At 43.0% G+C, this 15,877-nt stretch overlaps 1 protein-coding gene across 12 annotated transcripts in view; it reads right to left on the bottom strand.

The window, feature by feature from the left end:
- Positions 1–15,877, bottom strand: part of DOCK7 (dedicator of cytokinesis 7) — a 106,822-nt gene that overhangs the window by 16,068 nt on the left and 74,877 nt on the right. For 7 of the 12 annotated variants that reach the window (XM_076340026.1, XM_076340027.1, XM_076340033.1 and 4 more), the window contains 12 exons: positions 14,955–15,094; positions 11,181–11,350; positions 10,372–10,526; positions 9,272–9,454; positions 8,654–8,789; positions 7,389–7,485; positions 4,934–5,030; positions 3,909–4,043; positions 3,055–3,207; positions 1,700–1,858; positions 1,336–1,436; positions 201–393 (listed from right to left, as the gene is read on the bottom strand). In XM_076340026.1, coding sequence (XP_076196141.1) covers positions 201–393; positions 1,336–1,436; positions 1,700–1,858; positions 3,055–3,207; positions 3,909–4,043; positions 4,934–5,030; positions 7,389–7,485; positions 8,654–8,789; positions 9,272–9,454; positions 10,372–10,526; positions 11,181–11,350; positions 14,955–15,094 — 1,719 coding nt within the window. Of the gene's footprint in view, positions 1–200; positions 394–1,335; positions 1,437–1,699; positions 1,859–3,054; positions 3,208–3,908; positions 4,044–4,933; positions 5,031–6,928; positions 6,947–7,388; positions 7,486–8,653; positions 8,790–9,271; positions 9,455–10,371; positions 10,527–11,180; positions 11,351–14,954; positions 15,095–15,877 lie in introns of all 12 variants that reach the window. The other 5 variants (XM_076340023.1, XM_076340024.1, XM_076340028.1 and 2 more) reach the window with 1 other exon arrangement.

Here is a 15,877-nt window from a genome sequence, read left to right as displayed (position 1 = left end):
TTCACTCAGACTTTGGGGAACCAAGACAGTCTTCAAGCATAATAAAGATTTTCAGAAGTTGCTGCAATGCATTCTTCCCAAAACAGAGTTAGTGCAGTATGAGTACGTAGGCACAGTAATACCTGGCACATGGAGATACTTGGTATCTCAGCAGCAGATGACAAAACCCAGAAAAAAACATTACGGAGGATAATTCCTACCTGAAATGTAACACACCCTACAGGGAGGTATTTTCGGTCTTCCAGCATGCTTAGATATTCAGCCACCAAGGCTGCAGAGTGGACCAGGCACTGGGCTGATTCGGCATGATTGCTCCTCTCAGAGTGCTTTCCAGCCATGTTCTGCAGCCACGTCAGGCGCAGGTCAGGGGAATTCTGATAGCCCTTTGCAATCCTAATTGAAAAGAAAACTTCTGTGATTAGTATTTAGTTACTTCTGCTTAAATAACAACCACCCTCAGTGCTAGGCTATCTAGAAATACATGAGATAAGAAGCTATATAGATGGAAAGTTACCCTAAATTACTTTATAGATTTCTGAGCCAGTTAGTGGCGGGCAAGCAACTGCAGCTACCCCCTGATGGCAGAATGCTTTTATGGGTGACTGCTGAAGCTCTTGACCGAAGCTCGTATTTCACTTGGAGACTGGTAGTAAGCCAAAGATGTGGGACAATCAGAGCAGACCTGCCTGGTTGCTTATGACAAAATCTCTGCCGCCTTCTAAGAAGCCTTCAGGACCATTTGTGCAGACAACATCATGCAATTTCGTAGCTGGGATCTTAACATGGCTCTGGAATAACTTTTGCATATGTGCCACCACCAAGAAGCCTTTTGTGCAAGCAGGCCCTGGAAGATCCTTAAGTTTTCCCTGATGCAAGCAGGGACAGTTGTCTTTAGTCAGGTGGAGGATGAGATTGTCAGAGACTGCTGGGGAATGGTAACTGCTTTTATCCAAGATAAGCTACATATATGCCAAACAAAACCTATCAACACCACATTCAAACACAACAGACAGGTACATGTTGGTCCATGAGCACTAAGACCTGGAACTGCTCCAAAAACAAGCTCTATAAGGGCTCAAATGTGCAACATCTGAGTCCAAAACGAAACAGCAAGTAGCTGTGTTGGTTTCAGGTGAAATGTGAATCATGGCAAGCAGTGTAAAACAGGTTTAAGTTTAAAGTAATTGCTAATAAAAAACAAGTAATCAAAGTTCACCGGAATACAATACCTCATGCTCTAAATACAGGAAGTGCAGTAGGTACAAAGCTTTGTTCAAACACCATGTGGAGTACTGACATCTACTGTCCCTACAGTGCAATGGTTATAAACTCTACCTGTACATCAGGTCAATCAGCATTTCTGGATCTTCCTGGTGTTCCTTCATTTTAACTGTGTCAGAGAGGATCATATGGAGGTTGAATACTAGATCCTGGACCTGTAAAAAATATACTGCTGTAATGAACTGGCAATGGGATTTGAGCTACATACTGCTATGTTTGGACCACAGTCACTCTGAACCTTTGTGTGTTTGCACCTTGGTGTCAGAATTAATCAAGAACCTGAGTTTTATGTACTTAGGTGATAAAAAAAAAAATGTACCTCCTTCAGGGAATACATGCAAATTCCAGCTACAGATGGAGGTTTAAGAACAGCCTGTTAATGAACTACACATTACTTCTCTTGTGGTATTTCTTTTACCTGATCAGGAAATGTTGTCTCCCTAAGTTCCAGATCTTCTTCAGCATATGTCAAAATAGTCTTCAGGGAACGTCGCAAAAATTCCTCATTGAAGTTCTGGGATGTCCCCACCAGGGATGAGAGAGACATGGTCACCTGCATTTTCACTCTGGCAAAGTTCTGCAACAGAGAAATTGTTATTGTATTTCAACAACCTAGAGATACTGCAACAGTCTGCTGCAACATCAGTGCTCTGGTCATTGCACCCTCCTCCTGACAGACAACTGATACAAAAAAGAAAACAGAAGTTTTGTGAAAAGGACTGTCACAGAGCAGTGGTTAAAATAAACCTCTGGTGCTGCTGACTTCATAATCTGATGACAGCATATTTAGTTCCAGGTGAAGGTTATCCTGCAAAAGTTTTAGTTTTCTCTCCTTCTCCCTGCTCTCCTCTCAAGCACCCTGAACAAGACGATGCTCAACTCCCTCTCAGGAATACAGCCTTCATTCTAGACATTTGCTTCTGGTTTGGTCTAGCCTAAAGACTGGAGTCACTAATAACTCGCTGCTATCAATCCACTAACAGTCCCTGGGCCCAGAACCAGTGGGTCCCTCCAGTTCTGCTACTCACCGTGGAGGACTGTAACAAACGCAGTGTAAACAAAGATGTCTGGGGGAGCACTTTGTGATACATAGCTACATGGGTGCCTGCAAAATATCAACTGGAAGAGTTAAGGCTGGGAATTTTCTTGACAATTTAAAGCACACATGGGTGCATCAAGCTAAGATGTAATTAGACATAAGTAAGACCTGAATGGAAACAAAATCCCAGCATTGCTAACTCACTTGCACTAACACAGTCCTTTCAGAAAGGAAATACATACTAGCTGTGCCACAGGAAGGGCTGTGTTTCTGTTTCTGCTCTCACCTAGAAGTGTGTTAAGGCAAGGCAGAGGGGAGTTCCTCCAAACAGCCCCTCGAGTGCAAACTGCCCAATCTGAAGAGTATGCGAACCTTCCAAACTGACAGGTTTGGAAACTCTTGCAGTGGGTGTTCCAGGCAGGGCTCTGCATCTCTCTATAAACTGACACGAGAGGCAGCTTGCCTGCAAAGAGATTCTGGGCATACAGCTCAGACTCTGACACTGGAGACTGGACACTCCTGCTATGCACTGACCAGCACTGTGACGTACTGCAAGACCAGGAACTGAGAAAAGTCATGTAACTGCTGCATGCCTCTCTTCCCTTTGCACGTCATGCTTGTTTTGATGGTAAGCCCTCTGACAGCCTTTCTTTCACAGGAATACACAGAGCTCCATCCAGCAGTCCCCACCAGTTTACATGTAATAACCTAGTGAAGTGCAGCAGGATACTCACATTCCCAATCTCAAAGTTTTGCCTCATCAGAAGGTAAAGAGAGGCACTCGCATGCGACCGTATTGTGCTGATACTGCTGCTACAGTGTCTCAGGAGCCTCAGGCATAGATCTGCACACTGCTCAGTCTCTTCTTCAAACAGCAGCTCAGGGAACTGGAAAAACAGCACATGAGAAAATTAGTGCTTGGACAGACAGGAACAAGCACTCGGACAAAAAGGCCAGGACAATCCTCAGCAATGAGCATACACTGGCATTAGAGGATCTAAATCCCCTCTGTTTTGAAGGGAATGATGCTAATTTTAATCAGTTCACTTTTACAGTACAGCAAAAGCAGACTGGCAGCACCGGAAGGCAACTCATTTTACTTACCCGCACAACTTGTTCCTACATCTACACCCTTAGACTGATTTACATCAGTTACAAAAAACCAAGCTTAAAACTTCAAGCTATTCCCAGCACACCTACAGAAACTGGGAAATTGTTTAAATTATGGGCCCAGTAAAACAAATCCACTTTAAGTGAGATTCATATAGCTTAAATTCCACCTGTGCTTTGTGCTCCCTACCATCTAGGTGCCTCTGGCTGCTTACCACTGGCTAGCAGACCCCACAGCACACTCGGGCTGTGTGAACTGTACCTTTGCATGCAGCCATCAAACCCAAAATGCATAAATACAGGTACCAATCATAAAAACCAGTCAGGATTTATTAACCCTCAGACCACACTTCCTGAAAATCAATATTGCACAAAATAATAAATGCTTGGTGAAGTGATCCTAATGCAAAGGAAGAAAACAGCTCCATCCTCCATCAGTGCTGCTCAGGATATATTATAGCATCTGCAGAGAATTCACCTTTGAAACCAAAGCCCTCTGTGTGGCGAAGCAGTGTTGGAGATAAAGTGCACTTTGGTTGCAGGCCATGCTGTGCAGAAGCACTTTCAGCACCCCGCCGAGGATACTCTCTTTGGACTCCGTCACAGAAACAGTCTGCAGTCAAAAGTAAACCAAGAGTTGCATGAGCAAAAATGAACCTCCCATGTGCGTAGGGGGGGGGAGAATAACTCTGCTGAAAAGCCCTGTGGCATGGAGAAATTATCCACTTAGCTGGGCCTGCATAACAGTCACATTTCTGAATCAACCCCCAGGTAATGAAAACCTGACCCATGTGCTAACGCCAGTGGAATGATGGTGCTTTCCACCCGACGAGGCTCTGACCTTTTGGGACCTTGTTCTACTAGAGGGAAAAAGTCTGTAGCTGGCCTCTAGGTGGATTATTAAGGTGCAAGGTGCAACCCTTGGGATTCCTGGGTCTCCCTGCAGCTCAGAGGCAGATCCGGTAAGCCTGCTACTGCCTGCTTCCAGCCCGTGCCCAGGTTTCATTCGTACAGAAAGCAGGGGACAAAACTGCCATGTGTCCACGCTCACCTGCAGAGAGTGAGGAAATAGCTGGGCTATGCACACAGACCAAGGAGTCTGGAAGCTTTCCTGCACTGTGCAAATTAAGCATGGATACAGGAGTCTGACCTGGAACCCAATGACTCAAGGCAGATTTGGGAAGGAACTAGAGGAATCAGTTAGTATAAGGCAGAATTTGGCAATTTTTACAGTTCATTATTGAGTTTTATGAACAACTGCTTCTTATCCTACAATAGTGAACAACTTTCAAAAAGACTGAAGGAAGGTATTGACATTTTAAACCAGATTGTTATGGGCTGAGGATTAGGAGAGGCATTACCACCCTTCCCATTGCAGCAGGAGTTGAACAGTTCTGATAGCATTCAGGCAGTTAAGAGCAGCAGGAAGATTTTGTTTAACAAACTGCTGCCTGGCCAGGTGATCGTAATGCTATTACATCTCTATTTTCTTATCATCCTTACCTGTACAACTATCTCTAGTGTATCCAAAATAATGAGATTCGCTTCCGTTGCAAGATTTCCATCGATAAGTGCCTCATGTTCTATCTCTGCCCTTGATCTAATCAGAGAAAAGAAAGCAATAAAATTACTTTCTGTTTAAGAAGTAGACCTACATATTTTCCAGTCAAAAATATTTTCACATTAGCAGAAAACCCCTGGTCACAATGCGTATATTTATTACTAGACAACACTACAAGAATATTTCAATGCATCCATTAAGAGGACAGGAAGAAAGACTTGGGTTTTTTACATATACAAACTTACACAGGATTTACGTTCATCATGCTCAGGAGAGATTACACTACTTTCTGACACTTCGTTACTCTCCCAGGAACACAACAACAGTTTAGAATCAAAGTCCAACTCAAAACTGGTTTAGTAGCATCGTTAAGCATGCAACAGCACAACCAGGAACAGCACATACGGTTTTATGTTATAGGCTATGGACACAAGGTGGTGCTACACAAGGTTGTGTATCTGCACTGTTGATCCTGGCAGCTAGACTGGTTGTAGTGCAGACTGCATACTGTGAGGGTGCAATCTTTGTTCATTTAAGCTACATTATATTACAGTTATTGAAGAATATCTTCCTTTCCAAGAAAAACTACACAATTTTGCTGTTATATGGCAGGCACTCACTTTCCGGGAAAGGTTTACGATGTTCATATACCCACTCACACTGGTGGCCCCTGGAATTCAGCAGCAACCACCTAATTTCAGTGGCACAAGCTGCATTTGGCAAAGATCCAGTAGTATATTTAAAGAGCCCAGCTATGGCCTGCCCTACCACAGGTGCCATCTCCAACAGACTCATGCCAGGCCAAATCACAGCAGGAGTGTCACCCATGGGAACTGACAAAATCCAACACACCAAAGGGGACGGCAGCTGACTCGGCTCTGGGACCTGTACTGCAGCAACCCTCCCCTGCCACACTCAGCTTCCTCTGGGACCTGGGTCATACACTCATTATCTACTCTTCAGGCTCCAGAATACGAAGGCTTGGGGCCTGGCGCTATATAAAATAATACCGTCTGCATAAAATAATACCACCTGCAATTAGCTGTGCACAATTCTCGGTGTGAAAAGTCTTGCTTATTAGGTTTCAAAGGGCCAGACTACCTACGCATGCAGGACACACTTGTAGTGCCATAGGAGTGGAGTGTGATGGACCCAGGTCACAGCGAGCAAGTATGGGTTAAAAAGCACATTTGTAGAGTTATCTGAGCAGATTATTTTGTGGGATGAGATACCATCATTTGACCATCGAGGTATTCCACAGCTGTTTAACATGTAAGTGAGATCCTCCTGGGAAGAGGAGAGGGCTCAGACCCAGTCTGGTGTAACTTTGTCCACACCTCTGGAATTGTGCCAAGGTGAAATTTATACCTACATCACTTTATTAGCAGGTTGAAACACAATGGTTATTTGGCTTTCCCAATGCCTCCACAGGACTGGAGTCTTGGACAAAAAGCCACTACTTGACATAACAAGAGATGACATTCTTGTGTTGGACAAAGCAATTAGAAGCTGTGAAGATGTACTTTCAACTCCAGGAAGCGTCAATGTCTTCAAGGGTAAAATTTGGCCTGCCCTCCATCCGGGCTCTGAGAACCCCATTCCCCAGTTTCTTCAGAGCTTCACTTGGACTAAGATTACTTTCCTAGGATTAGGAACAATTCTTTTGCTGGGAGGATGGAGACTGCAGGTTGCGATTTGATGAAACAGAAAACGTGCACAGTGAACCTCAAACACAACTCTTTAGCCCTCCAGATTAAACCACACCAAGAGAGGGAATTTTAAAGGAATGGGTGTAATAAGCAAAAAGAGCTCATTCCAATCAGTTGCACACACACACTGAAAACTTCTGCCAAGCATCACAAACAATGCTATGATGATTGAGTCTGCAGATGTACAAAATGGCAATTTATAAGAACTGCACACCAATGCTACAGTACCTGGCTGGTTTGTGGCTTCTAAAAGCACAGCACATGTGGAAAAACAATCAAAGTGATGGATTAGGACAGGAAAGGAAAGCGAGCTTTGACAACTCCAGAATGCTCTTATGGAATAAAGGAAATATGACATGAGATATATATGCTATCTGTGAATACTGTTAATGGATCTTCTCTCTAAATTACAGCTTACTACAGGGTTTTAAGAAGGTAATGGATTGCATCAGTCACTTTAAATCTCATTTTAAAAATCTAGGAAAGCAAGGGACAGTGGAAAAGCAAAGAGTTAGGGCAGTGTTGGACTAAAAGCTACGTGCACACTGCCGGCCCTGTTCCAGCTGAGGGCCCAAACCTGCTCACACGAGAGCTAAGTGGACTGCTGCCATTGACCTATGGGGAGAGAGACCCTGCGTTCTCACAGGCACTGTCACATTGTTAATGTAGAAGGATAAGGCAGAGTTACTTGTCAAGCTTTTCTGTGTTTTGACGCCAGTGAGTCATATCCTTTCTCCATCTCAAATTCTCTTGACTTCCAAATGCGCTCCCAGAAGGACTTCTCTCTGCAGGATAATATTAAAACAATAGCAGTCATCTAATGCTGATTTTTTGCACGGGTAGCAACTCTAGATTTGTTCACAAGCGACAGATGACAGCAAACTATGACTTCTTAGAGCCCAAGGCTGTGGCACTCACCCAAGATGTTTACATGGCCCCTATTTCTGTCACTGCTGAGTGGCATGAGAGGCAACTTCACTTGCAGCGGTTTTGTATGCAAGAGAGCAATGAGCAACGCAGACCACTTTGTGTGCTGCCACACGCCAGCTCACTATAGAGCTAACAGAGAGAGGCAGCTGAGATAGATACTCAAATCAGGGAGGTAGCTACTAGGGCTGCTAAGAGAAGCACCTTTCTTGGACTGCATAAGGAGCCTGGGTGTGGCAATCCTCAGCAGTCTGATATTGCTGTCCTCAACTGGCACACAGTAACATTCTCAGGATGGTGCTGAGACCCCCTTTCCCACCTCACAGTCTTTTATGTCTTTATTCTCACTGCTGGGAGGGCATGGGAATTTTAAGTAATAAAGGCAATCAGGCCAGGTTAAGAAAAAAAAATACAAAGGTCTCCATGTCTCTGAAATAATTAATTAATTATGCCTCTAAAATATTTGTTCAACTTAGCACACCATAACTGGCTCACATGTACCAGGATGCCTGTGGCAGAGTAGAAGACAAAACTACAGTTCTGATTCTTGTCCTAATCCCTGGGCCATCCTTCCTCCCAAACAACATAAACAGCAAAAATCATCAGAAGATGCTTGTTACACAAACTACTGGCTATTTCAAGCCTCATTACGTTAGAGAAATATCCAGGCATTTTCAGAGGTATCAACGCAAGATCAGGCAGTTTGTTTTCTGCTCTGATCCTTTGCACAGGACATACTAGAAGGTGGCTCTGAAAGATGCTACGCTGGAAGAAGTTCAGGCAAGAACATCCCATAAATGAGACATGATCACGTGTACACAAAAGCAATCAAGTAACAGATAAACTGCCTGTAGATGGAACTTAGGAAAAGTGTAGAGATTTTGCAGACCCAGTGAAGCATGCTGCAAACCGCAAACAGCTTTTTCTAGGGGCCTCTTTGTATGAAGATCTTGATGGGTAGTATCCTACACCACAGAGTAGCAGTTTTTGGAAAAAGGGGACAGCACAGAAGATATCTTTACTTACCTAGCTGTCCTCTGCTTCTTCGGACCATTTCCTGCCTTGCCCCTATGCTTCCCAAAATAGCTTCTTCAAGTTTGGCTCTCATATCTTTTGACTTCTTGAATGTCAGACTGTTCATTCTTTCAAATACCTTCTTGCCCTGCAAGTTTGAAATGAGACCATGAGGGAAGATTCTTGCAATCTGGGATATTTTCTAAGCATTAACAACTCAAAATATCTTTCCTGTCTAAAGACATACAGCAAGAAAGGAATAGAGGTTTAGTTGCTAGCTAGACAATCTACCCAGACTCCAGCACCGCTACAGAAAACTCTCTTCTTGTTGATAGTAAGCAAAATGGCCAAGAGCTATCCCCTTTCCCTACAGCAGTTCCCAGATGAGTGGCAAGCAGAACAAACTACGTAAGAAGTGAAACAAGGCACAGACACTTGCATGGCTGAACAGTAAACATGGAAAAAGCTAGAGGTTGCACAGAGAAGTGCTTAGCCTTGGGATTTGGAATACAGGAAACACTTAGGAGAGAGCAGGAAATGCCTTTCTGGAGTCGTGTAAGGGATGGGAGGGTACAGTTCCTCAGCAAGCCCTAGAAGGAACTTCAGGAGGTTTAAACAATATAGCAGTACCTTGTATTCAAAGCAGGATACACAAAGATAAAGCAAATCCAGCAGGCGATTGAGCTGCAACACTGACAGGTCTGTGAACCATTTCTGCAAGACACTTTCATCCGCATTCTTGAGCACCCATAAGAGACAGATCAGAAGGCTGCGGCTGGACTCTGTTGAGAAGGTGGAGTGCTGCCTGCCACTCTAAAATAGACAGGTCAAGACATTTGCCACACTGTATTTCACATCCAAACACTTCAGTCATCACTAAAAGGATCTGCACCAGCTACCACCCCAGCCTAAATAATTACCAAATAGGAACAGAATGTGAATAGACATTTTTTACTAACAACCAGGAGATATACACATTTCTCTTTCTCAACCCAACAGCTCAGTGGAGCCCACAGATAGTCAAGCCACAAGAGTGAAGCAGCAGTTTGAACCAAAATAATCACATTATATGAATGAGTTTCTGTTCAGGCAGTAAATACCCACTTCCCTCAAGATGCCTTTAATAACCTCCAGCAGGTTAACAGTTAAGCAGAGGGGCTCTATTCATTATCTCACGTATGTATCAGTGTCTCACTTTGAGTGCAGGTAAAATCCAGCAAAATGGGGTCCTGATGCAGGAGTAATGGGAGAAGGAGGGAGAAATGGAAGGGCCTGCCTGCTACTGGAATCAGGAGGATTCCCTCTCTCTGCAGAGAACAGGGGAAATGGCCATTTAAGTCTTCGGCTAGGTGGGATTTAGATGTGGTAGGAATTTTTACTTAGGGCTTAGAGCTCATAATGACCATTGCACTTCACAGAGCTTTTATCAGATTGTTTCAGAAAAAGAGAATCTTTATCAAAAAAGATAATTCTTCCATTTTCTGAGGTTTGTTGATTTTTATCCCTGCTTGGCATTTTATTATACCCTCTCTGAGAAAGGCACAACATGCAAACGTGATTTGTTCCCCCTTGTCTTTCACCCTCTGCCTCCCTGTGCAACAGCCAGCTGCAAGCTGATAAGAGTCCCTACCACTCACTGATCAGCCCCACAGGACCTGCATGCATAAATATTTGCCTGTTGACACAGATCAAGGAATAGGGTCAAGGAATAGGGAGAGATGGCTTTGTACCGATGAGGCGAGTAGAAAACTGCTGGGCCGGGTGAGCTGAGGGACCGATGTTCCTGCGATGGCCATGGCAACTGTCTGGCTTATCATGCTTCCACCCTCGCTTTCATAATCATCAACAGCAATGCAGCTCGGCCTCCCTCGCTGATTGTGGCTCTCTGCCGAGAAACACGTGCATCTTGTTAATCCCCAAATTCAAAGTTTCTTTCCCCAGCCTTCCTCCGCAGTGCTGGTTTCATTGAACTGTCTGGGAACGCAAACTGAAAATCATCATGCTCATGGGGTCCTGCAAGTAAACAGGACTATTATTTGAGGCCATGCAAAGCAAAGCAAACAACAATTTTCAAACACAATCTACACAACCTCAGTATCTAGAACCCTTCTGAAAACAGACCAGGTCCCTTTGGATACTTCACTCCAAATCCTTACTTGCAGCTTTATTGTGTCATTAAAGTCAAAGGATGTAGAAGACTACTCCAAATTCCAAACTATTCCAGATCGGACTCCTTGCCCTAATCTGAAATAACCCACCTCTGCTGCTCTTCAGGACACTGTGCAAAGCACACCTAAAACGAACTGACAGCACATACTAAAAGGAAGAAGAGGAACTCTGCTTATCCTTTGGAATTGTTATGAGAATTGTACAGTACGTGGGGTGTCTTTTTAAGCAGGTCAGAGACATACAGGGAGGCTGGCTATGCATATACAGTCACCAGCCAGATGTAAAGGGTTTTGTTGTTTGATTTTAGAACAAAACCACTCAAATCTTGTGAGCAGATGAACATATACTCAAAGCACAGAATATAAAATACCTGTAAAGTCATAAAGCTGAGGCACGGTTTCCATGATCACGCCAATCAGAGGTAGATACAGCATTGCCACCCGGGCCTTTACCTGTGGGTCAGCGTACCGCGGATCCGAGTCGTGACTGGACAGTAAATTGTGTACCATATTGATGACCTTCTTATGCAATCCAAATAAACTGTTAAAAGAGAGTTGGGTCATGCAGATTAGTTAATATCTTCAAAGCAAACTATACTTTGTAACTAAGTGGCTTAAAAAAAAAATCCTGGTTTTTATTTTTAACTTCACATAAACTGCCATTACATGTATTTTTTGATCTCCCACAGATTTTACAAATGGCTGGCTTTTCATTATGCCAAATAAAATGTACAAAAATATCTTGCGGAGGTGCACACCCAATATAATGTGAACACTCTCATATTTTCCATACAAAAACAAAGCCCCAGCTACTGCTATTCTAAAGTATCAAGTCTACTAAAGACCGTTAGGAAAATTTGGGGAATATGGAAAACAGGGAGAGAAACTTGAGAGGACAGTGGGTTTAGTGAAACTATTTGTTGTGTTCTTTTTTGTTTCCATTTAATACCATTTACAGAGAGAAAAGCCCTCCTAAGACAGAACATTTCTGTTATCAAATGATCGGGAAGTTTCTGCTTCAGTTCCGACCCCCCATGCAATTATTCAACCAAAACAGTAGACTACAGATCCGTAATTCTGAATAAAAAGTGTCAAAGAAATGGAGGGGTAGAAGGAAAAACAACAAAAAAAGGCCTTCCTCATTATTAAGATGCAAACGATGGCAAGGTCCCAGCACCATCCCCTTTTGCAGGGCACCCTGCGTGAGCCTAGTCGGTGCTCGTGCCCTGAAATCACAAACTCCCCTGAATCTCTCAAGAACTCACTCTGCTCCTTTCAATTCCCTCAGCCACCACACAGAGGCAAAACTCCTCAGAGCAAATAGCAGGTATCTCTGTAGCTATTTGCTTCTGTAGGCAAACCAGGCCAAGATGACAACTCTACCCCATGCATGAAGCAGCCAAGGAAGCTCATACATTATGCATTAGCAAAACATAAGCTTCAATGTTCAGACCTGAGGTATTAAAACAAGTGCTGAATTTCAGGCAGTATCCACCTTACCTGAAAAGCAGAGTTGAGTTCTGGTTAAAAAAGATGAGAGGCTTTGACTGGATTGTTGGGGATTTAAAATGATGTAAAAGACACCAGTACAGGTTAGGAGGACATTAGCTAGTTGTAGCTACACTTCTTTCCTGTGTTTTTTAATCAAGCCATAATGAGATCCTACAATTGCTTGTTTGTGTAATTAGTGAGACCCTTAACAACAAGGAAGGAAATGCTTATGTAACTGACTGGTTCCTTCAGATTAAGGTTAAAGAAAAGTCTTTGTATTACTTTGAAGGAGTGGCACCTAAGTTGTGTTTCTAACAGTTCAAGGGAAACTATCCTGCAGGCCATAGAACTGCATATAGGGAAAACACATCCAAACAAAGCAGCATAATTCAAACCTCGGGCTACATGGACTTCCTTTTCACTTTTCTGGAACAGAGCAGGTACCGTGCTGGATCGATCCATAGCGAAGAGGAGGAAATACGGCCCACTGGCTGATAATGCAATGAATTGATCTTGCCGCCCTCCAACCGTCCCCTCTGTTGTCTCAGCCCTGGTCTGAATTTGTGTCAACACTGCACACTTTTGGAAAACTGACTTTTGTCACTGAATACTGAGGGCCAAATACCGATTTTCTCACTTCTGTCCTGTAACATCAGTCAATATGGGCAACATGGGTACTATGAAATGAGCAACAATAATTATTTTGAGTTAATAACCAGCATGCTGTTAATCACAGCATTGTTTGCAGAGACAATCTGTTCAGGGTCTAGCTGCTTGGACTCCCTCTCTGTTCTCCACTTCTGCAACTGTCACATTCAGCTGGCTTGTTTCATCCACATGTTGTCTTGTCTTTTAGACTGCAAGTGCTCTGGAGGAGGACTGTAATGTACCGTGTTACTGTACAGCACCTAGCACAGAGGGATCTATCTAATGCACCACCTTCAGGCACCAGGGTACTGCAGTCTTTTCTGTCCAACTCAATCCAAAGAGCTCTTATAAAATGCGTGAGCTAAAATTCAATATATTTTTCTAATGGAGCAAAAAGAGCAAGGGCAGAACACATTTAAGGCTCTGTATCACCTATCAAGACCTAAGGCAAAGCTCTAACACAGTAAGAAAGTACATGGACCTTCCTCTCCACCCCCGCTGCAGCATAATGCAACTGGGAACAATTCTGAGCTTTTTCCAATGGTGACCAAAACATTTTAATGGCAGGCATGTCTGAACCCTCTACTAATAACCTGCTGATGATACTATATGATTCTTAAAAGTCTCCACAGGCAAGGGAAGAGCAGATCTGAACAGACTGGTTTACTTTATACAGTGGATCTACCAGGGCAAATGCTGAAGGTTGAAGCCTGAGAACAGCTAATAAGCTGCAAACTACAAGTCATTCTGGAAAACAACAAAAACCAAATGCATTACTGGTATACATCTTCACCAAAATTCAGGAGCTTTCATCAAAATGCATCTTCAGAGCTGAATGGGTATCAGGGGGCTTTTTCTGTCTAGACAAGGTTTGAGAGAGGAGCTGTCTCCCCAGTGGACGCCAGCAACATCATGCTGATAGCTCCTTTGTGCAGCTGGGCAGAGATTACCATCCTGGTCCAAGCTTAAGAGCTGAGAATAGCAACGTGAGAGAGCTCAAAAAGCAGGTAGGTGAGAACAGAAAGTTTGTGAAGAACAAGGGCAAATATGGTCAGAGACAGGCCCTGATTTCTAACCAGTGAGCAGGATCTTCCTATGCTACAAAAAGGATTTCTGCAGACAGTGTATATGGGTAAAGATTTGCTGCTTTTTCCATTTCAGGCCAAACAAATGGGACTGCAGTGTGTTATGTATATATACAAGAAAATATTCTAATTTATGGCATCACTTTCTTCTCCAACAGGAAACAGAATGAATGTTTAACTCCTGAGACCTCTTGGTAAAGGGGCAGAATTAACCATGAATCATCAGCATTTGTTGACTCGGCTGATATTTCTGAGTCCACCTTGAGAAAAATGCCTGCAAGAGAACTTAGGACTGTGGAAGCAATCAATAATTTCCATTGAAAACCATTTTAAAGAGGCAAGGCAGAATACAGCCCTAAATAACACAAGGGATGTCAGGACTACAGGCTACACTCCTACTTCAGAAAATTATTTGCTGCACAAGCCAGGCAAGTCACCAACAAACTCTGCATGCTTGACTCTATTTGTCTATTTATGTAACCCGCAGGGGCCTCATCAGTGCATAATTTATGTTTAAAAAGAGCTGGGAGGACCACAGGTGAAATACATTGTAACGTTTAAAACCACCAGCAACAAAGACTTCCTAAATGTTGAAAATTATTTTCTTGTTACAATTGAGAAAAGCTATTTTCGTCTTAGAGCTCCAGCAGTGCCCCTGTGGCAGCTGGGGGCTCCAGCAGGAACCTCCTTCCCTTCTTCTCAGCTGGAAAAATGTGATTGAAATAATGTTTACAGAGTCAGGGCTAAGGAATTAAGAAGTACGAGGGGCAGGGAGAAAGAAGAGGATTCTCAAAGAACTGTTTTCTTATCTTCTCAGTTCACAAATTTAAATCAATTCTGGCCGTGCCAGAACTTGCTTTGCATCCACCATTTGCTTGGAATTACAGAAAACTCTTGGGAAAAAAAATTGTAAAGATTTACCCTTCTGCATCAGGATCTAAAATGACAGCCAGTTCTGTTAACACAAGCCCGGCCAAGTAATGCTGCTGGCGGAAAGGCACAGACAATTCAAACATATTTGCAATCTTCTGGTCTTGGACATTTGTGGAGAACCCAGAACTCTGTGAAAAAATCAAGTTTCAGAAGTTGCATAATGAGGCCCCTTGGAACACAGAGTCAAAGCTTATGAAATACATTAGAAGCAGTTTTCAGAATTAAAGACAATCTCACATGAACTACCTTTTCCCTTTTTTGTTTGGATCTAGGCACATCTACTTACATTACATGCAAGCTCACTAACTCTACTATTAATTCTGTTTGTTGTTATTGCCTTCCCACCTACAGGGCAGGCCTTAGGGAAGTTAAGCCAAATAACCTTTAAAAGTGGATTAGCTAAACTTTTAACTCGGGTATGGATGCTCTTATTCAGGCTTAAGAAGGCTTTAATTTGATTTAGTCTACGTAATTTTGCAACTAATTAATCCACTTGAATGACACACTTGCTAATTCAAATTACTTTTTCTGAGCAGGCTAGGACTAAGCTACAGTGCACTAGAAAGACCCTTGTTTTGTAAGAAAAGGGTAACAGTGAACCAAGCGTTTCTTTAACGGCTCATTTATGTTCATGCATTTGTCCAGTATAGGAGGGGACTAGGTCCCTAAGGGCAGAAATATATGTGGTCACTATGAGGATAGGGATATGGGCATTCTTTTCTTCAATAATAAAAGATCAAAAGAAGTCAAAACCTATGTACAGGCAGGAAAAATTAATTTCTAAATAAACACTTCCAAAAATTATTAGCAAGGAGAGACTGAAAATACAGGTGATACAACTGCCTCACATGATTTCAGCCTCAGAACAAAGCTCAGCTTGCATTTCCACAAACGATCCTTGTCACAGCATA

The sequence above is a fragment of the Aptenodytes patagonicus genome, chromosome 5, assembly GCF_965638725.1.
Source record: "Aptenodytes patagonicus chromosome 5, bAptPat1.pri.cur, whole genome shotgun sequence".
In the NCBI taxonomy this organism is placed as follows: Eukaryota; Metazoa; Chordata; class Aves; order Sphenisciformes; family Spheniscidae; genus Aptenodytes; species Aptenodytes patagonicus.
Note: the sequence above shows the minus strand (reverse complement) of the source record. Positions and strands in the feature narration are given on the sequence as shown.